General features: G+C 41.8%; 1 gene segment (V, D, J or C); it reads left to right on the forward strand.

Annotated features, from left to right (window-relative positions):
• Nucleotides 1-18,872: 18,872 nt before the first annotated feature.
• On the forward strand, nt 18,873-19,923 carry LOC117088458. The segment is given in 3 exon segments: nt 18,873-19,018; nt 19,143-19,422; nt 19,890-19,923. Coding segments are annotated over 3 exon segments (345 nt in total).
• Nucleotides 19,924-23,263: the final 3,340 nt, after the last annotated feature.

Consider the following 23,263-nt stretch of genomic DNA (forward strand, 5'->3'; position numbering starts at 1 on the left):
AACACACATTTTAAGAACAAATAGTAGACCTAAGAGCAGCCATGCCACTGACATTGACTATAGATGGGCACAGGCTTATTCTCATTATGACCTTAGGGTTTTCAAGCACTGTGAGAGACAGGAAAACTTTGATGTGCGAGCCCTTTCCAACATTCCAATTGTGTCACATCTGCTATATCCTAATGGCCTGAGCAAGACACATAGGCAACACCTGCATCCATTTAGAATGAGGCCAACCAAGCATGAGTGCAGGGAAGGGATTTATTGCGGCTAATTGTGCAAGTAGTTTATTCATAATTTTTATCATTATTTGCTGATAAATACCCTGAGAAAAATAAATCTCTTTAAAAGGCTTAAGGTTTTTAGGTTGTAGCTTAATTCATTGTAGTGTTCTGCTTTATACCCAAGTATAAATAACTGAGAATTCCTTCAAATTATTATTTCCACAATGGTTTATTTTCCCCATATCTTTTTAGGTAATTTTGGTCCTATAATGTGGTAGCCAAGTTTACTGTGCAGAGCTGACCATTTGCAAAATGTGGCTGACACGCCACTGCACCTTGAATGTGGACCTTGACTGCTGGTGATCTATGAGAATCTGCTTCTGCAAAATAATGTATTTTTCACCCCTTTGCTCTTTATCCTATCTGAATCCACACACTTCTCTATTGTTCCATGACTAATTCATATCTTGTCTCTATTAACTCACCCTCGCCAGAAGTGACTAAGAGCACCTAACACATAAATAATAAATACATCCAGTTCTGAAAATTCAAATTAGTTAAAAAGCATGGGGATATTATAGAAAAAAATGTTTGACTATCTTAAGTATAAAGAAAATGAAGTCTTTGTATTTTGCAACGAAACGGCATGAAAGCTGTGTCTGCAGGTTCCAGCACCAGGGTGGGCCCCTGCCTTTCCTGTGACTGAGCACATTGCCTTTCTCACACCTGCAGGCATCCAGGGAAGTGACTGGATGGGCTGAGCTGAGCTGCATTGTTGGGTCACCCTGGGAGATCTTGGTTATATAAGATGCATTTCAGAGGATAACAATAACTGCTAACAGCAATAAATGACAGCAGTTCAGCTTCTTCACTAACAATGGTCTATGTACAATTTCTCCCAAACAACCCACAATGAATAGACTTGAACCCCAGAGTTGATCTGGGAACAAATCTAACAGAGGCTGGGGAATAGGACCCATCTCCCTGACCCACGTAAAGTGATGCCAAATGTTGTCCAACCTTCACATCAAACCAGCTTCCAGATAGGTTAAAGAAGTCACATCAGACCATCCAGTCACAACTGAACCACAGGGTAACTGCAGACACATGAGCGGACTCAGCAGAGATCAGTAGAGCCAGCCCAGAATGGAAGAACCACAGAGCTGACCCTCAGAATTATAAGGAACTGTACAGTTAACCCTCTATCCATGGGGCCTGCACCCATGGATTCAACTAATCCTGGATCAAAAATATTTAGAAAAAATGTCCACAAAATTCCAAAAAGGAAAACTTGACTTTGCCATATGCTAATGAGTCCACAGTGGATTCATATGCTGATGAATCCACTTGGATGAATCCACACAAATTAAATCATGTGTAGACATCGTACTAAGTATTATAAGTAGGCTAGAGGTGGTGTGAAGGGTATGGGGGATATGTGTAGGTTATACACAAATATTGTACATTTTACATAAAGGTTTTGAGTCTCCAAAAATTAGAATATCTGCAGGGTGTCCTGGAAACTATTTCCCATGGATACTGAGGGAGGACTGTAGTGCTCATTTTATGGTATTTTCTTTGGAGCTGGTTTGTTTTCCAAGAAGAGCTAACTAATACAACCTGTTTTTGTGAACAGGAGGCAATAGAGTTAAGTGACAATGTAGTCCTATTTATTCAAAATTTTGTGATTGCAAAGCCTATTTGCTTGTTTTTTTAAAAAAGATAAGAAAACTCATACCTGATTATCATGGACTTTGGATATCTTCCTTATCTCCCCGGCAAATGCAAAATGCAGCTGGGAAAACAATTTCTTCCCTCTATTTCCTCTCATTCTTTCTGACTATGAAGAGCAGCACACTGCTATTCATACTTCTCACTACTCAGAATAATCCATGTTTTACATTCAATGGGTTGTTTTCAGTGTGTATAGATCACGAGTGTTGATTATGTCTTGGAGTTTCTTGCCCATTAACTTTTCATTCATTCATTCATTCATTCATTCAATAAAGTGTTAATTGAGCAACTATGCTGGACCAGGAATATATCTAGGCTGCACCCCTGAGAAAGTCACTGTCTGACTCTCCTTTACCTATATCTTTTCTGGTGAAAAAAAGGCCATGTTTAATTAAAAATAAATCAACAAAAAGATTCTAGAAAAAGTTAAGGGTCATAAAGGAAAAAAATGACAAGGGAAGAGGAAGTGGTTAATGAGGAAATGGAGTCAGTTAGTTGGGGAGGCAGAGGCTACTTTTTCTGAGGAGGTGACTGACCTGGAGGATAAGAACAACTGTCCTGAACAGAAGTTTCTGAAGGGCATAGAAGTTCATGACAATCAAGGCTCTTAGAAGGAACACAGTATGAACATGTGAATGACAAAGAAAAGTACCATGAGGAGAGTGACTTAACCAAGGGAAAAAAGAGAAAGTCTGTGAGGAGGCAGGTCAGAGCCATTTTCTCTCAGTGTCTTAAAGATCACCACATATGACTGGTGTGAAATTGAGGAAGCTTTCATTTTCTGTTTGGGGAGCAAATGCTTTCTAAGCACAGCAGGACATTCTGGGAATTTTTTTAAGCAAAGTACCTCCGTGGTCCTATTTCTTTTTTAACAGAGTAATGACTCTAGTTGGGCTATGAGAAGCAGAAGAGATACTTATCTGGACAAAGTGAATCCTTGCATAAATTAGTCTTGCAGCAGTAAAGAGTACTGGAGACATAAGCAGATGATAACATATTTTTAAATCAATGTCAATTACACTCCTTGCTGTGAGAAGAGTAACATTAGGAGCGACCCAGAAGCTTTAGCCTTAATCTATTAGATAGATTCGGATTTACTGATGTTAAACGTATTAGCAGTCAAGAAAATCGAGATAAAATGAAAGGAGTTTGTTATTTTTGCTTAGTTCTAGATTGAGATGCCAGTGAACATGCAGATTAAGTGGCATGTTTGCAAGTGAGTGGAGTGTGAGCTCAGAGGAAAGAAAATACACATAGGTATTCAGCAGTGCTTACAGGGTAATTAATGGTATTAAACCCTCATGTATGCATATGCATCTGCACATATTTATGCATGTGTATGCACGTATATGAACATATGCATATGAGTGTTTTTCAAAAAAAAAAGGGGTAAAATCAATAATCTCAGCTTCCACCTTATGAAACTACATAAAGACAAGCAATTTAAATCTGAAGTAGAATATGAGGAAAATTAATAAATATTAGGGCAGAAATCCATAAAACTGCAAACAGAAAAAGCGACACTAAACACCAAGCAAACCAAAGACTGGTTCTTTGGAAAGAACAATGTTGTTTAGTTCCCATGTATTTGAAAATTTGGGGGTTACAGTTTCAATATTGATTTCTAGTTTGATCCCTCCATGGTCAGAGCACACATTTACTATGATTTTAATTACTGCAAATGTGTTGAGACATTAAGTGGGCAGAATATGTCCTATCTTGGTATGTGTTCTGTGGGCACGTGGAAGAAAAATATGTGCATTTCTATTGTTATGGATTAGAGTATTCTATAAATGTCAGTTAGATGCCTTGGGTTGGTGATATTGTTGAGTTCTTCTATATCCTTGCCAATTTTTTATGAATTGTCCTATTAAAAATTAAGAGGGAGTTTTGAAGTCTCCAAGTGTAATTGTTTTGTTAGTTTCTGCCACATGCACTACATTGCTCTCTTGTTTGGTGTCTATGCACTTAGAACTGCTCTGTCTTCTTTCCAAAATGACTTTCTTCATTATGTAATGTACTTTTCTGTCCCTGGTAACATCTTTGGCTCTGTAGTCTACTTTATCTGCTATTAGTATTTGCTACTGGTTCTTTCTATTAATATTTGCATAGTATACCATTTTCCTTCCTTTTATATTCAATCTACTTGTACTGTTAGAGCTGATGTGAGTGTCTTATAGACAACATAGAGTTGGGACATTTCTTTTTGATTCATCCATTGTTCTTTTTTAAAATTTCATACTTTACATATTTATTATATTGATAATTATTAAATATTAAGTCTGTACTCTACGTTTTTGCTGTATCTTTTTTTTTTGTTTCTCTTTTTGCTGCCTTCCTTTGGGTTACTTGAACATTTTTACAATTTCATTTTAATTTTACCAAATTTTGTGGTATCTCTTTTTTGTAGTGATTTTTAATTGGTTGTCATGGTATTTCCTTTATATACATAGCTTCCCACAGTATGTTGGCATCAATACATTACCATTTAAAATAAATACAGAATTTTACCTTTTTTATGTCATTTTTCCTCTCCATTATAAATAGATTGTTTTTTAAAGTAATTTCTCTGAACATACTAGGAACAAAACAGTATTATAACTTTGATACACAACTATCACACATGATTTAGCAATGCATTATATCCATCTACCTTCTCATTTTTGTAGCCTTTTGTCCCTACATTATTTAATATCCCCTCTTTATCCTTAGTTTTACCTTTCTGGGGCTTATTTTGGCTATGTTTAAAGTGGATCTACTAGCAGTAAATACTCTTAGTTTTTCTACAACTAAGGACTTCTCAACTTTTTCATTTCTAATAATACTTTTACTGGACGTAGAATTTTAGGGTAGCAGATCTTTTCTTTAAATAGTAGAAAATGTCATAATTGACACCAGATAAGAAGGTGGAAATATTTCCAAGAACAGAGGACAACCATGCTCTCAGTGAGGTGAAAGATGTCTCTTCTCCTTGCATTAGTTTCCAATATTTCTGTTTAAATTGTCACAGTCTTATTGATTTCACATGACATATATGTATTACCCTGTAGTTCTGGAGGTCAGAAGTCTCACAGAGCTAATGTTAAAGTCTCACAGAGCTAATGCAGTAGGGCTGAAATCTTTCACGCATGTCTGTGTGAAGAGACCAAACTGGCTTTGTGTGAGCAATAAAGCTTTTTAATCACCTGGGTGCAGGTGGACTGAGTCCAAAAAAGGAGTCAGCAAAGGGAGATAAGGGTGGGGCAGTTTTGTAGGATTTGGGTACGTAGTGGAAAATTACAGTTAAAGGGCATTATTCTTTTGTGGGCAGGGTTGGGGGTCACAAGGTGTTCAGTGGGGGAGCTTCTGAGATTAATTGTCCAGGAGAAGGAACGTCACAAGGTTAATTGATCAGTTAGGGTGGGGCAGGAACAAACCACAATGGTGAAATATCATCAGTTAAGACAGGACCTGGCTATTTTCACTTCTTTTGTGGTGATTCAGTTGCTTCAGGCCATCTGGATGTACACGTGCAGGTCACAGGGGATATGATGACTTAGCTTGAGCTCAGAGGCCCAACATTTCTGTCTTCTTATATTAATAAGAAAAACAAAACAAAACAGTGGTGAAATGTTGGGGCGGTGAAAATTTTTGGGAGTGGTATGGAAAGATAATAGGTATTGTTTCTCAGGGCTGCTTCAAGTGGGATTAGGGATGGTATGGGAACCTAGAGTGGGAAATATTAAACTGAAGAAAGATTTTGGGGATAGAGTGATATTGTGGGGTTGTTGGAAGGACCATTTGTCATGTAGAATGATTGGTGATGGCCTGGATGTGGTTTTGTATGAATTGAAAAATTAAACAGAAGATACAAGGTCCAAATAAAAGAAGGAGAAAAACAGGTATTAAAGGACTAAGAATTGGGAGGACCCAGGACATCCAATTAGAGAGTGCCCAAGGAGGTTAAGGATAATTATTTGCTTGGTTGGTGAGTTTTGGGGTTCTATCCTTGAGTTTTTTTATGTTGTCATATGCCAGGACAGAATGATTTAGGAAAAAACAACATTCTTCCTTTAAAAATATACAGAGTCCTCCTTTTTCATCAGTGAGTAAGTCGAGGCTTTGGCAGTTTTGGAGGGCAACCACAGCTAAAGAGTCAACCTGGGTCTGAAGGACTGATAAAGTTTGTGATATGTCTGTGATGCTAGCAGAGAAGTTATTAGAGAGGCTACAAAAGGTCGTGATAGAGGTTGAAATGCCTGCTATTCCAGTTCTGAGAGCAATAGTGGAGGCAAAAGTCCTAAACCGATAGGCAAGGGAATTAGTAGAATAACCCTTTTTTGTCATGTTGGTGTCATGAGGGGAACAGGAAGCTGTTTGTTCCCATTTGCAAATTGAATTTTGGGAGTAAGGAAAAGTAGTGTGCATGTGCCAGTCCAATTAGCATGTAGACACATATAGGTAGAGGATCCACAAAGGAAGAAGAGACCTTGTGCAAGGCAAAACTGGAACTGCAAAGTGAAAAGATGAGAAGGAGTACTAAAAGATGTGTCTTGTACCCAGACTCCTAGTGATCCAGCTAGTGTGGCAGCCATCAGAGGTTGTAGTGGGGACTGATGGAGTAACTGCATAGAGGGGAAGGTTCGATTTGCATGGTGTATGAGAAAGTGTCGAGTGTCTATGAGCAATCTTTCACTGTTATTTATGGGGCTGGGTATAAGCAAACAAGAAGAGGTCCTGGGAGGAGTGTCTGAAGAGCAAGAGGAAGGAAGCTAAGGATGGAGTGAAATACAGGGTAAATGTCTTCCTAAGCAATAATTACTGCTAATGTTTTTAAGTTTGTCAGTATTGATAGAGGGTTTATCTGTAACAGGGAGCTGGAAAGCCCCAATTGTTTGAGTGATGTGTGTAGCTGGGCTTTGAAGATGAAGAGTGAAGGAACATCGAGAAGGTGAAAAGTTACCGGGGGAATTCCAGTGGGTATTTGCCGAGAGATGCATAAAGGAGCAGCTACAGGAATAGCAGCTTGTGTTGTGAGGGGTCCAAACATTGGGGGAATAGAGATGATATAAGGAGAAAAGTTTTTTAAGGAAGCTTTTTAAGAAGGGTGGCAGCTTGCTGATGTGGAATGTCTGGGGAGGTCTTGCTATACCTGTCTAGAAAGTAAATAAGTTCTTCAGGAGGGTAAAGGTGAGGGCTGTAAAAGGAAGTTCAGAGGTATTGGGAGACAGGAGATGTTATCCAGTGGGTATGAAAGGCAGGGACAGCTGTATAGGCACAAAAAGAAAGGAAAATGCAAAGCCTGCAATTGCTCGCTAAGGAGGGATTAGAAATGGCTAGGAGAGAATGAGTGAGACTGATAGTGTGGTGGCGATAGCTGGAGAGACGGAGAGGATAGCATAAGAATGGGAAGGAGAATAAGAGTGACTATAAAAGTAAAGAATAGGACTTCATCAGGGTGGAAGCATTAGGTGTGTCCTGCCAGCAAAGATCATCTATCCACTCCAAGAGGGAGTCAAGAGTGGCAGTTTGGCGATAGGACCAGGAGATATCAGCTGTGATGGTTTGGAGAAACAATGTAAATCGATATTGTAAACAAGAGCAGGGCACTTATGAGTAGTTGAGAATGGTGACTAGAAGTATGACTAGACAGAAGATAGTAGGGATGACAAGTTTTTGGGGTGCAGTTCAAGTAGTGGGGTTGACTGTGTAAAGCCCTGTTGCAAAAAGTAGAGTAAGGATGAATAGACCTAATAGAATGAAGGGACATGCTAGGCTCATAAGGGTTATTACTGTTTTTCAGAAATGCGAGTGAGTTTAAGGGAAGTAGGGGAGAGTACTTGTGACTTCCAGGAGAAAAAGGAAAGATCAGGCTTGCTGTCCGATGGACACAGCTTTATTCAGGAATGGTAAACCCAATGGGGAGGGTCTTCAGACAGACAGCAATTGGGGTGCTATAGATGACTAGGTAGGTTCAGTCCATCAAGGCTGTAGAATTTGAGGGGTCAGACTCTTAATAAAACTGATTGTCCATCTAGGGTGTCTTCATATGGCTGGGAATCTGGGGGAGGCAAGAGAAGATTAGCAGCCTGGCAAATTTCCTGTCTAGCTTGCTGGAGGACTGCAAGATAGTTGCCCAGAGGGCTGGTGTCTGGGATGAGGTTGGAGCCAAGCAAGAAAGTGAGTCCATATATAAGTTCAAATGGACTGTACCCTGTAGCATATTCAGAGCAGGCTCTACTTCTGAGAAGGGCAAGTGATAGAAGCATTGTCCAGTCCTTTTTAAGTTGGAAGCTGAGCTTGGTGAGGTGTGTTTTTAAAAGACCATTAGTTCTTTCTACACTTTCCAAAGACTGAGGATGGTAGGGGGTATGAAGTTTCCACTGAATATCAAGAGCCTGAGAGAATGCTTGGGTGATTTGACTAATAAAAGCAGAACCACTATCAGATTGAATAGAAGTAGGGAGACCAAATCAGGGAATTATGTCTGCTAGAATGGAAGAAATGACTGCAGTAGCCTTTTCAGAGATAGTGGGAAAGGCCTTGACCCATTTGGTGAAGCTGTCGATCCAAACTAGGAGATATTTAAATTTACAGACATGGGGCATATGAGTGAAGTCAATCTGCCAATCTTGTGTTGGAGTAAATCCACGAGCCTGATGCATAAGAAAAAGAGGAGGCCTGAGAAAGCCTTGGGGGCTGGTGGCATGGTAGACACAGCATTGAGAGGTGATGGTCTTAAGGATGGATTTCCATGAAGAGAAGGAGATGAGGGGCTGTAGGAGGCAAGCCAGAGCCTTGTATCCCACGTGGAAGTGGTCATGCAGGGAAGAAAGCATGGACTGAGCTTGTGAGGCAGGAAGAATGAATTTTCCATGATTTAAGAGCCACTTGCCCTGAGTTGGAAAAGACTGGTATAGCAAGTTTTCAGAAGAGTAGGTGGGAGTGATAAATGACGAAGCAAAATACTAGCCCTCTGGAGTGGGAGCTGGAATATTAGTGGGTGAGGAGGCATTGGCTATTTCTTTTGCTGTCCTTTTGGCATAGGCATGTCGTTTTGCAATAAGATGTGTAGGTTTCTGGTGTCCTTTACAATGAATGACTCCAGGCTTGGCCAGTAGGAGAGCAGCCTTAAGAAAGGCCTTTATTAGGGAGGCATTGATAATGGAAGGGGTTTGTATGGTAAGGGAGCCTGTCTCAGCCCCGATGGCAGCATGGTTATGGAGGATGTGGAAAGCATATTTGGAGTCAGTATAAATGTTAATGTGCATTCCCTTAGCGAGAGAGAACACACGAGTTAAAGCAATCAGTTTGACTTGTTGGGAAATGATGGAAGGAGGAAGCGCAGCAGCTTCGATAATAGAGGTGTGGAACACGACAGCATATCCAGCTTTGGCTGGTGAAAATTGATTGGGTGGTCTGAATTTTGAATTGGAAGAATAGAAATGTGAGGAAAGGGGGAAGATGCTATGTGTATCAGGGAAATACAGTCTTGTGGTTCAGGACTTGTGTTGGGTACTAAGTGAGAAGCTGGGTTGAAATAGTGCCCATGACCAATAGCTACTGTTGAGGTTTCAATAAAGAATGAATAGGACTGGAGGAGTCGAGGAGCAGACAGTAAGTGTGAAAGGTGTGAGGAGGATATTAACACTTGAAGGATGTGAGAACTGTAGAGGATAATTGGAGCATAGCTTGTGATTTTGAGGGCTTCCAGAAGTATTACAGCAGCAGCTGCCACTGCAAACAAATATGAGGGCCACACCAGAATTGTGAGGTCAGGTTGTTTTGATAGAAAGGTAACAGGCCATGGGCCTGGCTCCTGTGTGAGGACTCCAGCAGCACAGCCTTGTATTTCAGCTGTGTGTAAGGGAAAAGGAAGGGACGAGTTGGGGAGTGCTAGTGTGGGAGCTGTCTCCAGGGCCTTTTTGAGAAAGCAAAAAGAAGAATGGGGAAATGACTTAGGGTCTATGGTATCAGTTAAGTTACCATTTGTGAGCTTGTAAAGTGGTTTGGTGAAGATAGCAAAGCCTGGTATCCAGAGTCGGAAATATCCAACAATGCCTAAGAAGGAAAGGAGTTGTTGTTTGGTGGTGGGGATTGGGGTCTGGGAGATTAACCGAGCATGTTCTGCAGGAAGGGTGTGTGTATGTTGATGGAGTATTATATCGAGATAGGTAACTCTAGGGGGAGAAATTTGTGCCTTGGAGGGGGATACTTGGTATCCCTTTGAATAGAGATGTTAAAGAAGCAGGATAGGGTCCTGTTGGGAAGATTGGTAAAACGAGCTGCAAAGAAGAAGATCATCAAAATATTGAATAAGGTGGGAGGCAGATAGGTGAAAAGAAAGCAGATCATGAGAAAGGGCCTGGCCAAGGTAGTGTGGGCTGTCCCTGAGGCATTGGGGCAGAACAGTCCAGGTGAGTTGTTGGGATTGGTGGGTGTCAGGATCAGTCCAAGTAAAGGCAAAAAGAGGCTAGGAGGAGGGATGCAACGGGATAGTAAAGAAGGTGTCTTTGAGACTGATAACAGAATAGTGAGTTGTGGAAGGGGGTATTGAAGATAGGAGGGTGTACATGTTTGGCACTATGGGGTGGATGGGAAAGACGATTTGATTAATAAGGCAAAGATCCTGAACCAACCTGTAAGATTTGTCCGCTTCCTGGATGGGTAGGATAGGGGAGTTGTAAGGAGAATTTGTAGACTTTAAGAGGCCATGTTGTAACAGGTGGGTGATAACAGGTTCTAGTCTCTCAAAGCCTGTTGTGGGATGGGATACTGGTGTTGAGCAGGGTAACAGTGATTTTAACGGAATGTTAAGGGGTGCATGATCGGTCACCAAAGAAGGAGTAGAGGTATCCCATATTTGTGGATTAAGGCAGGGCGACACAAGGGGAGGATGTGAAGGAGGCTTTGAACTGAGGAAAAGGGTGGCAATGAAATGTGGCTGTAGCCCAGGAATAGTTAGGGAAGTGGATAGTTTTGTTAAAATGTCTCAACCTAATAAGGAAACTAGGCAGGTGAGGATAACTAAAAAGGAGTGCATAAAAGAATGTTGCCCAAGTTCTCATCAGAGTTGGGGAGTTTTAAGAGGTGTAGAAGCCTGGCCATCAATACCACAACAGTTATGGGGGCAAGGGAAACAAGTCCTTGAAAAGAAGGTAATGTGGAGTGGGTAGCCTCCATATTGATTAAGAAGGGGATGGACTTACGCTCTACTGTAAGAGTTAACCAAAGTGTCTGTGATGGTTCAAGAGGCTTCTGAGGTGATTGGGCAGTGTCAGTCTTCAGTCACTAAGCTGAGAAGATGTGGGAAGGAGTCAGTCAGAGAACCTTGGGCCAGAGCTCCAGGAGCTCTGGGAGTGGCTGCCAGGCGAGTTGTACAATCCAAATTCCAGTGGGGTCCTGCATAAATGGGACATGGCTTAGGAGAATCCTGGGCTGTGGGCATTCCTCAGCCCAGTGGCCAGATTTCCAGCACTTGAAGTGAAATCCTGGGGGAGGAGGTCCTGGAGGAACATGGGCTGCTGTGGTTTGGGCATTTTGAAGTTCTTGTATGCTGGAGACGTGACTGGGGTTTCTTTCACAGTGGGGGCAAGTAATTGCAACTCAGAAATACGTTGCCGCTTGGCTGCTGCTTCTCTATCATTGTACACCTGGAAGGCAAGGTTAATTAAGTCCTGTTGTGGCATTTAAGGGCCAGAATCTAATTTTTAGAGCTGCTTCTAATGTCAGGAGTGGGTTGGATAATAAAATGCATACTGAGAATAAGACGACCTTCTGGAGCCTCTGGGTCTAGGCCAGTAAAGCGTCTGACGGTTGTTGCTAAATGGGCCATGAACTGGGCTGGGTTTTTATATTTGATGAAGAAGAGCGTAAACGCTAACTGATTTGGGAGAGGTCGGATAAGGGAAAGGGAGCATTAACCTTGACTACGCCTTCAGCTCCAGCCACCTCTCTAAGAGGAAACTGTTGGGCAGGTGGGGGAGAGCTAGTCACAGAACAAAACTGTAAGCCAGACCAAGTGTGAGGAGGGGAGGTAATAGGAGGGTCATAGGTTGGGGTAGCAGAGATTGAGGAAGAATTGGGACCTGGCTCAGCCTGGTGAGGAGCAGCCTGGGGAGGAGGGGAGAGGTCAGATGGGTCCGTAGAAAAGGAGGATTCAAAGGACTCAGAGGTTGGGTTGGAGGCTGACGGAACAGACAGGAGAGAAAGAAGAAAGATTTGGCATGAGTCACATTGGGAGCAGAGACTAGGGAGGGGCCGATGTGTAAAGAATAAAGTAAAGAATGCCTGGACGTGCAGTACCTCAGACCGTTTGCCCATTTTCCAACAAAAATCATCCAGGTCTTATAAGATGGAGAAATCAAAAGTGCCATTTTCTGGCCATTTGGAACCATTGTCGAGTTTGTATTGGGGCCTAGCAGGATTACAGAAGAAAACAAGGCATTTAGATTTTAGGTCAGGCAGGAGTTGAAAAGGTTTTAAGTTCTTGAGAACACAGGCTAAGGGAGAAGGGGGAATGGAGGTGGAAGATTGCCCATAGTGAAGGAGATAAGTTTAAAGAGAAAGGGAGAGACATGGAGAAGGGGGTGGTAAGCAGCCTTGGGCTGTAATGTGGGTGAGCAGCCAAAGCAGGCATCCCCACAACTGACTTGCCACCAAGGGAATGTGGGTGAATGACCAAGGCAGGCATCCCTACAGTGACCAGACACCAATGGAATGTGGGTGAATGATCAGGGCAAGCATCCTCATGATTATCAGAAACCAAGGGAAAACTGCCTTCCTGAGTCTGTGAATGGTGCCAGGGTTTTGGGCTCACCAACAAAATGTGTCTCCTTTGTGTCTACTACAGAGGAAAAAGAAGGGAAATTGGAAGGACAGGGAGATTGAAGGATAATGAGAGAGACTGAAGAAGAGAGTGAAAAGACCGATTACTTGATTCAAAATTGGTGAGATGTTGCTTGGGCTGGTTCCTACCCGAGGATGTAGATGGATCTCGTGACGAGTGAGGGCAAGGACAGTGGGCCGGTCTCCCTAAAGAGTCCCCCTGTCCTAGGTTTCAGCACCAAATGGTATGCATGTCCATGTGAAGAGACCACCAGACAGACTTTGTGTGAGTAATAAAGCTTTTTAATCACCTGGGTGCAGGTGGGCTGAGTCCAAAAAAGGAGTCAGCAAAGGGAGATAAGGGTAGGGCAGTTTTATAGGATTTGGTAGGTCGTGGAAAATCACAGTTAAAGGAGGTTGTTGTTTTGTGGGCACAGGTGGGGCACAAGAGGTCACAAGGTGCTCGGTGGGGAGCTTCTGAGATTCACTGTCCAGGAGAAGGGATGTCACAAGGTTAATTGATCAGTTAGGGTGGGGCAGGAAGGATCACAACTGTGGAATATCATCAGTTAAGGCAGGAACTGCCTATTTTCACTTCTTTTGTGGTTCTTCGGTTGCTTCCAGGCATCTGGATGTATATGTGCAGGTCACAGGGGATATGATGGCTTAGCTTGGGCTCAGAGGCCTGACATAATCCTTCTGGAGGCTCCAGAGGAGTGAACTGGATCCTCTGCTTCTTATCTTCCAGGCACTCCCACATTTCTGGTTCCATGGCCCCTTCTTTCCTTAAATCACATCCCTCCCCAGTGTCCCACTCCTCTCTGACTGCAAGCCTCCTCTTCTATTTAAAGCCCTTGTGACAATATTGATTTAATCTTCATAACCAGGTTGCTTATTCTCAAACTCCCAGAAAACCAGGGTTCTTGGTCTCATGTCGGTTTGGATAAAATGACACTGACATATGTGGAGTGGTTTTAAGGAGAGAAAAGTTTAATATACAAGAATGAAGGAAGATGAAAACAGCTCCCCTGCACAGAGAAAGAGGGACAGGGGATTGCAACAAAGAGAAATTTCCATGTGGGGCAGAAAAGTAGCTGCTTATATGAGGAAGCTGGAGAAGGTGTTGTCTGATTTGCATAGGGCTAAAGGGACAGGTTTGACCAGGCATGTCATTCACGTAGCCTGTGGAAAACACTGGCCTTCCCATGGTAGTCTTTTTAATATGCAAATGCAGGTTGTCATAATGTTCTACAAACATGGGGATATATGGAGACTGCCATGTTGCGAGAAACACGTGGGAACAAGGAAGAAGTGGGAATCGCCATGTTTGGGTGAATCCAGTTTCTAATGGCTGGCATTTGCATAGGAAACCTTCTCGGCCTGGCTCCAAGAGCCAGGGCTTTCCAGCTAGACAAGAAGCATTTCTAGAGCTGCTTTAAAAGAACAAAACCTTCCCAAGGACCCCTTTTCCTCTCTATCTGCCTAAAATAATTTCTTCATAACTCCTGTATTATTTAGGTTCCAGAGACAGGACACAGACATCTTTTGGGTGGAGACATTATTCATTCCACCAACAATAAACATCTTCCCCAGAATTGTCCTTCTCTAAAGTAAAATTTTAAAAATCGTGAAGTATTTTTATGAATCAAGAGAACTGGACAAAATCTTAGACTCAGGTTCCTCTAATTTGGGAGTTTTATCTGCTGGGGTTTGCTCACTCCACTGTCTCTAATGTAGATTTATTGATATGTAGATAGTTTTTGAGGATTTTTAAATTTTGTGACCCAGTGTAAACAAAACACTATCTGAGACAGGTCTCAATCAATTTACAGGGTTATTTTTCCAAAAATATGGCTTATGGCCTGTGACACAGCCTTAGGAGGTCCTGCAAACATGTGCCCAAAGTGATTGGATTACACATTGGTTTTATGCACTTCAGGGAGCACAGAAATTACTACAAAGACATAAATCAATACATATCAGATATACATTAGTTTGTCCTGGAAGGGTGGGAATTCTTGAAGAAGGGGATTCCAGGTCATAGGTGGAGTCAAAGCTTTCCTTACTGGCTACTGGTTGAAAGAGTTAAGCTCTGCCTAAAGAGTAGAATTCACCATAAAAAAATGCTTGAGTTTAGAAAACGGGGGTTCTTGTCATGCAGATGAATCCTATGGGTAGCAAATAAAGTAGACAGTGAATGTTGCTTATCAGACCTTTAAAAACATGTCAGACTCTTTGGAAAAGACTTAGTAAGGGGAGGAGATTCTCTACAGAATGCAAATTTCCCCCACAACAGACAGCTTAGCAGGGCCACTTCCGAATAGGTCAAAGAAATATTTTTAGGGTAAAATATTTAGAATTTCTTGAGGGCCTATTATCTGTCACGTTGGACTATGATATCTTATTGCTACAAAGTATCTGTTTTGTCAGTCGAAAGATCTCTGTTGTAGTGATAATGCTGGTCAGTTGTGTCTGAACTCCAAAGGGAGGAGAGTATAATGAGGCACATCTAAACCCATGTGCCAGTCATGGCCTAACCTAGTTTTTCAAATTTCTTTGAAGTTGTCTCTGCCAAAAGAGGAGTCCATTCAGCTGATTGGTGGCCTACAACTTAATTTTTGGTTTTAGCACGTAGAAAAACAAAATCACTGCACAAATTCAATCTAAAATAGATTGGTAAAGACAAATTAAGAGCTTCCTGAATATTTCTAGATATCAAAGAAAAAGAAATTATTAGAATTCAGATGAGAAATACCCCTCATACAAAAGATTAATGATTTTTTTTACTATCTTGGTTGGGTCCACCAGCAATGAGGATTCCTGTTTAGGCAGCAAATTTACACTGGAGGGAGGGAGGAGGAAAGTGAGGAAGGGAACAGAAAATGAATGGTAAAAGACACATCAACAACCCACCTGACTCAGGATAACTGAAGATCAACCACTTGTGGAAACATGGACTAAATTCCTCTGGGCTGTTCCACCTGAGAGATGAGGAAGCTGGGGTATGTATACACCTCATCCGTCCTCACTGATTATGAGCTGTCTCTCTTGTTCTCTTTCAAGCTGCGCTATAACAGATTCCTTGTCACTGTGTAATTCATAAGGAGGCACATATTTATTTTCTCGCACGTCTGGAGAATGGGAAATTTAAGATCAAGGCATGGGCAGGTTAAGGTCTGCTTTCTTTGCTTTCAAGATGATACCTGGAGTTTTGGGTCCTTCAAAGGAAGGAAGGTCGTGTCTTAACATCACAGAGGAGCAGCAGAGAGAGAGACAGATCCTAGCCCTATAATCCCTGTTTATAGTAGTATTCATGTATTCCACTAGAGGGCTCCACCCTGATGACCTAAACACATCCCAATAGGCCCCATATGGCAATACCATTACACTGAGAATTAGCTTTACAACAGATGGATTCTGGAGGACACAGTGAAACCACAGAACTTTCCTAATAAGGGAGGAGACCACCCCTCATATCGTCTTATGCCCAATTTCTGCCTCCAAAGAAAGAAGAAGTAAACACTAAAAGGCAGAAATGAAATCCACAGGCAGACAGCCCAGCACGGCACCCTGGCCCTGGTAGTTAAAGATCGATCCCTGACCTAACTGGTTCTGTTATCTCTAGATTACAGACATTGTATGGAAATGCACTGTGAAAATCCCCATCTTGTTTTGTTGCAATCTAATTACCGGTGCATGCAGCCCCCAGTCACATATCCCCTGCTTGCTCAACCAATCACGACCCTCTCACATGCACCCCGCTTAGAGTTGTCAGCCCTTAAAGGGACAAGAATTGCTCACTTGGGGACCTTGGGTCTTGAGACAGAAGTCTTGCTGATGCCCCCGGCCGAATAAACCCCTTCCTTCTTTAACTCAATGTCTGAGGAGTTTTCTCTGCGGCTTGTCCTGCTACATTAAGAGACACCCATTCCAGCCCATTTGTTCTGCAAAGCATGCAGGCAGCATTCTCTGCCCAAGACCATAAAGAACGTAAGACATGTATATTGCCATGGAAGTGAGCAGAGGTACAGCAAAGGGAAAGCCCTAGACTACAGATGGGGACTCCTACATTCATCCTGGTACAGTTAACCCTTGAATAACTTGGGTTTGAAATTTGCAGATCCACTTATATTTTCTTCTGTGTGTGTCACCTATGAGCAAGCACTTAATACATAGAAAATATATTTTCTCATTTTCATAGTTTTCTTAATAACATTTTTTCTTTAGCATACTTTATTGGAATAATAGACTATATGATATAAATAACTTTAAAAAATTGTTTATCAACTGTTTATTTTATCACTATGGCTAGCAATCAAAAGTAAGCTATTAGTACTCAACTTAGAAATGCAAAAGTTCTACACAGGTTTTCAACTACACCTGTGCTCAGTACTCCAACTTCCACATTGTTCAGGGGTCAACTGCCCTTTCAGTCTGTAGCTGTATCTCTCTTGAACAGCATCTTGGCAGGTGGGTTGCAAGTAAAGCAATCCGGTACATAGCATCTCAAACTGTGCTGCATTGGTATGATGATTATGTAAAGCCAAAGGCATTTAGAAAGCAGCAAATGCACTAAACGGCTTTTCCTAAACATCCCTTATCTGCCTAAAAGAAGAATCTCCAGAAGGAAGCGAATTGTCACGAAAATTCTTCCTGAGAATCTTTATATCAGGGAAGATTAATATCAAAGAAGAATCTAAAATAGAAGAGACTGGAAGTTGATGCTTTATCCAGACAAGCTTTTATCTGTTCTTTTGAGGACACACTTCTGTTCTCATCTATTCTCTCCAGGTTGCCTACACTTCACAATTCCCTCTTCCCTAGAAAGAAATATAAACAACTAGATCTCATTGAGTTACCTGGGTAATCACCCTGCTATGATATCCTACTACACTTCAAATGAATTTTGTTTTCCTTTTCTCTTATTAATCTTCCTTTTGTCAGTTTATTTTCAGCAAACATTAAAGGACAAATGGAACTTTCTTGCTTTCTCCCAATATAAGCAAGTTCCCTTAAAATTCAGGCTGCTTACAAAGCAGCAGGAAGGTTTGTGCACAGGCTACAGCACTGTGGTTTGGCTCCCCTAGTCAGGCATCAGTAAAATTTTGTACAGCCTAGGCTGTAGCCCACTGATGCCACTGCTACTGAGCCAGGCTGGGACATTTTGGGCACATTAGAGATGTGAGATATATCAAGTGCAAATCCCTGTCCAATTACCTCTGGATCCAACTGATTTCTCCATGTACATAGGCAATTGCTTGATACAAGATTGGATGTCTCCTTCCTGAAGATGTTATCAAGGAGACTGTTGTCTGGGTCAGGATCATGTCCCCACTCACTGATAAAAAGTAAAAAAGAAAAGTGGTATTAATGGTGCATGGGAGGGACCTGCTTCATTCAGCGGTTACCTTCACTAAGAGAGATGAATTTTGGGAAATAATACTCAATGGCAGAAAAGAAGGTAGACTATGAAGGTGCCCAAAACAAGAATAAGGTGCAGCTCATTTAGTCTATGAGTATTACAGAGACCTGCACCTCTTGATAATGGTGGATCTGTGAGTGCTGCGTGCGTTGAGAAAACATGGTATCATCTCTGCTTCTGTAGTAAATTGTCTGATCTCATACTGGTAAGAACAATGGCATAACATCATTACCTAATACTTACAAATACATGTAGCATCATGTCAAAAAATTTTATTTTTAATTTTTTTACATAGGAACAATATTAAACTCAGAGAAATGTTGCATGTATATGACAAATACCCCCTTCCCTAACCAGAATCATATGAGTCTTTTGAAGACTTGAGAATTGTACCATCTAACATTTTACCATGGGTTTCCTACAAACTACTATATTCTCCTAAATAATCCCCACACACCAATGAAATACACTGCTCCATAGACTCCTGAGGAATATTTCAAATTGTCAAAAATAAACCATAAAATATTTCTCATAACAAAATAGTCCCTAGTAGAAACACATTCTCTGTGGACAAATTTGTGCTACCTGGTCTTACCTGGGACACCTGGGGACACTGAGCTGGTGTTCAGTTACTGACATGAGCCAGCCCTGCAGCTGTGCCCAGACTGCCCCATCCCTGCTCATTTGCATGTTCCCAGTGCACATCCTCCTGCCCTGAAGACTTCTTAATAGGCTGGTCACACTTTGTGCAGGAGTCAGTCCCAGTCAGGACACAGCATGGACATGAGGGTCCCCGCTCAGCTCCTGGGGCTCCTGCTGCTCTGGCTCCCAGGTAAGGAAGGAGACACTAGCAGTTGACTTAGCTCAGTGTGCTCACTACTGCTTTGCTATTCAGGGAAATTCTGTGACAACATGAATAATTGTGTGGACATTTGTTTTTATGTTTCCAATCTCAGGTGCCAGATGTGACATCCAGATGTCTCAGTCTCCATCCTCTCTGTCTGCATCTGTAGGAGACAGAGTCACCATCACTTGCCAGGCAAGTCAGAACATTTATAGTAATTTAGCCTGGTATCAGCAGAAACCAGGGAAAGCCCCTAAGCTCCTGATCTATGCTGCATCCACTTTGGAAAGTGGGGTCCCATCAAGGTTCAGTGGCAGTGGATCTGGCACAGAATTCACTCTCACCATCAGCAGCCTGCAGCCTGAAGATTTTGCAACTTATTACTGTCAACAGTATAGCAGTTACCCTCCCACAGTGTTACACAGCCGAACATAAACCCCCAGGGAAGCAGATGTGTGAGGCTGGGCTGCCCCAGCTGCTCCTCCTGATGCCTCCTTGGGCTGAGACTGTTCCTCAGATGCAGCCACACTCTGATGGTGTTGGTAGAGGAGGATATGAAGTCACCTCTGCACCTGAATTCTTTTCTCTTTCTCAGCCCCAACTACACAGACATAGCAAGGCCTCTGCTGATTTAATAAAGACAGAGATCATGACACCTGAAGAGTCTAGTTTATGGCTTCAGTTGGAATTCATATAACACAGAAGAAGCCACTATAGATATTCTAACCTGAAATTGAAATTGTCTTAATAAAGAGAATTAAACTACTAAAGTCTAAATAAAATGTACAGATAAATCTCTAAATTTAATGTTTTATTTGCAAAGAAATATTTGCCAAGTGGGGCATACAGGAAAACTCAGTGGTCTTTAATGTATTGGAAGAATGAAGAGAAAGTTACCTTTTTATGAAAAAGGGAAAATATTACCTATGGCTCTTGGGGAAAGTTCATTGGCACTAGTAAGGCTTGGGAGCTGGCAAGCTCAGGCTGGTAAGCAGTGGTGGACAAATTGAAACCTAGAATAATAACAAGCTATCTCAGATGTTATGGATCAATTTGATTTCAGGTTACAAGAAGCCAAAGCAGTGAAGCTTGCAGAGAATTTTGTTTCTGAAATACCAGGGATTCGGTATAGATCCTGCTGCTCACCACACAGAAAGTCAATCACTAAGACAACAAGTACCGCCAATGAACAGGCTTTAATCAGGTGCCGCACTCAAGGAGATGGGGCACCATTCGCAAATGTATCTCCCTGACCAACTAAAATTAGGGTTTATATAGCAGGGAAGAAACGTGGGAAAACAGGAATTGGCGAGGGGTAAGGACGATAATTTGGTCAATAGGAAGCAGGAGGTCAGTTAGGTAATCATAATGGGCAAGGGGTCTGATGTCTCACTGTCCCAATTCAGTGATATGTAAGTTTCAGCTCTTTGATAGTATCTGGGAGGCCTGTTCATTGGTTTACTGGCAGAAGAAAAAAAAAAAAAAACCCTCAGGTAAGACAGATGTAATTATCCTGAGTTTTAAGACTGGGGGTGTCAATTTCTATGTTTATTCAAAAAAACATAAACATTAGTTCCATGGGATAAGGGGGCCTATTTTAATTGCATTCTAGAAACAATATTTTGTACCCTGAGTTCCTTTCCCCTCTGGTTTCTTGGCTCTGTTGGGTATGACAAGAATGACCCAATTCCTAAGATTCATTTTCACACTACAACTTTTCAAAGCCAAGGATACAGTAGTCATGAAAGCTGATATTAGAAGCAGGATTCTCTGTTGCTCCCTCAGAAAACAGAATGCATGTGCCCCTGAAGTATGGGCTGTTTAACCATGTGGTCCTCAGTCCTGTCTGAAGCTTAGGGGTGGGGTATTGATGCTCTCAGCTTCCTACAGCATCGTTCCAGGTGTTTCTCCAGTCCTCATCTCTGTCCCTGTGTCTGTCTTAGGTACCAATGGAGAATATTGAGTCATCCTTTTCTGACTTCCAAATCTTATGGGAAGACTTCTTATTGGGCAACTCTATAAGAAACAAGAGAGGCAAAAAGGGATATTTATGTAAGTTAAAATGAGGCCCCTGTGAGGCCTCGTGAGACCAAGGGTTCTTGGTCTCACACTGCTTTAGATAAAACGCCATGGAAATACGTGGAGTGGTTTTAAGGAGAGAAAAGTTTAATACACAAGAAGGAAGGAAGAAGAAAACAGCTAAATAGCTCCCCCATACAGAGACAGAGGGATGGGGATGGAGAAAACTCCATGAGCAGTGGAAAAGTGGCTGCTTATAGGAGGAGGCTGAAGGAGGTGGTGTCTGATTTGCATAGGGCTCAGGGGATTGGTTTAACCAGGCATGTCATTCACGTAACCTGAGAAAAAACTAGCCCTCCCATCCTAGCCATTTAATATGCAAATGTAGGGCACCATAATGTTCTACGCACATGGGGATATGTAGGGGCAGCCATGTTGCCAATCACATGTGGGGGCAAGGAAGAAGAAGGTGGGAATTGCCATGTTTGGGTGAACCTAGTTTCTCATGGCCTTTTTGCACATCAAAGCTTGCCAGCCTGACTCTAAGAGTCAGGACTTTCCTACTAGAAAAGAAATATTTTTGGAGTTGCTTTAAAAGAAACAAAACCTTCCCAAGGACCCCTTTTCCTCTCCATCTGCCTAAGATAATTTCTTTATAACTCTATAGAACTTGGGTTCCAGAGACGAGGACATGGACATCTTTTGGGATGGGGACAGTATTCATTCCACCAAATTATATATATTTTTCAGACCTCTGAATCCAAACTAATCCATCATATCCCCTGTGACCTGCATGTGTACATCCAGATGGCCTGAAGCAACTGAATCACCACAAAAGAAGTGAAAATAGCCTTAACTGATGACATTCCACCACTGTGATTGTTCCTTCCCACCCTAACTGATAGGATATAGTCTCCCCTGCCCTTAAGAAGGTACTTTATAATATTCTCCCCCACCCTTAAGAATGTACTTTATATGGCTATCCCAAACCTGTAAGAACTAATGATAATCCCACCACCCCTGCTGACTCCTTTTTCAGACTCAGCCCACCTGCACCCAGGTGAATAAACAGCTTGTTACTCACACAAAGCTGTTTGGTGGACTCTCTTCACACAGACACATGTGACAATATTCCCCAAAATCGTCCTTATCTGAAGTAAAATTTAAAAAATAACAAAGTATTTTTATGAAACAAGAGAGCCGGACAAAATCTAAGACTTAGTCAACTTGTGAGTCCTCTAACTTGTGAGTTTTAGCTGTTAAGGTGTGCTCACTGCACTGTCTCTACTGTAGACTTTTGGATATGTATATAGTTCAGAGGATTTTTAATTTGATGACCCAGGGTAAACAAAACAGTATCTGAGACAGGTCTCAATTTATAGGTCTATTTGCCAAAGATAAGGCTTATGGCCTGTGACACAACCTTAGGAGGTCCTGCAAACATGTGCCCAAGGTGGTTGAATTAACATTAGTTTTACACATTTTAGGAGATGCAGAAATTACACAAATGCAAAGACACAAATCAATATACATAAGATATACATCAGTTTGTCCTGGAAAGGTGGGATATCTTGAAGCAGGGGCTTCCTGGTCACAGGTGGATTCAAAGTTTCTGATTGGCAACTGACTGAAAGAGTAAGCTCTGCCTAAGAATTGAATTTATCATAAAGAAGTGCTTGAGTTTAGATAAGGGGCGTGGAAGCCAAAGTTCTTGTCATGTAGATGAATCCTATGGGTAGCAGACAAGTAGGAGGAGGGGCTTATCAGACCTTAGAAAAAAAATGTCAGATGCTTTGGGAAACACTTAGTAAGGGGAGGAGATTCTCTGCAGAATGCAAATTTTCCCGACAACAGGCAGCTTTGCAGGGCCACTTCAGACTAGGTCAAAGAAATATTTTTAGGGTAAAATATTTTGATTTTTTTCAGGGCCTATTATCTGTCATGTTGGAGTAAGGTATCTTATTGCTACGAAGAGTCTGTTTTGTCAGTCCAAAGATCTCTGTTGTGATGATAATGCTGGTCAGTTGTGTCTGAACTCCAAAGGGAGGAGAACATAATGAGGCACATCTAAATCTACCTGCCAGTCATGGCATAACCTAGTTTTTCAGATTTCTCTGAAGTTCTCTCTGCCAAAAAAGAAGTCCATTCACCTGGTTTGTGGCTTACAACTTAATTTTTGGTTTCAACACACAGAAAAACAAAATCACTTCACAA

This window comes from Trachypithecus francoisi, unplaced genomic scaffold (genome assembly GCF_009764315.1).
Source record: "Trachypithecus francoisi isolate TF-2019V2 unplaced genomic scaffold, Tfra_2.0 Contig00761, whole genome shotgun sequence".
In the NCBI taxonomy this organism is placed as follows: domain Eukaryota; kingdom Metazoa; phylum Chordata; class Mammalia; order Primates; family Cercopithecidae; genus Trachypithecus; species Trachypithecus francoisi.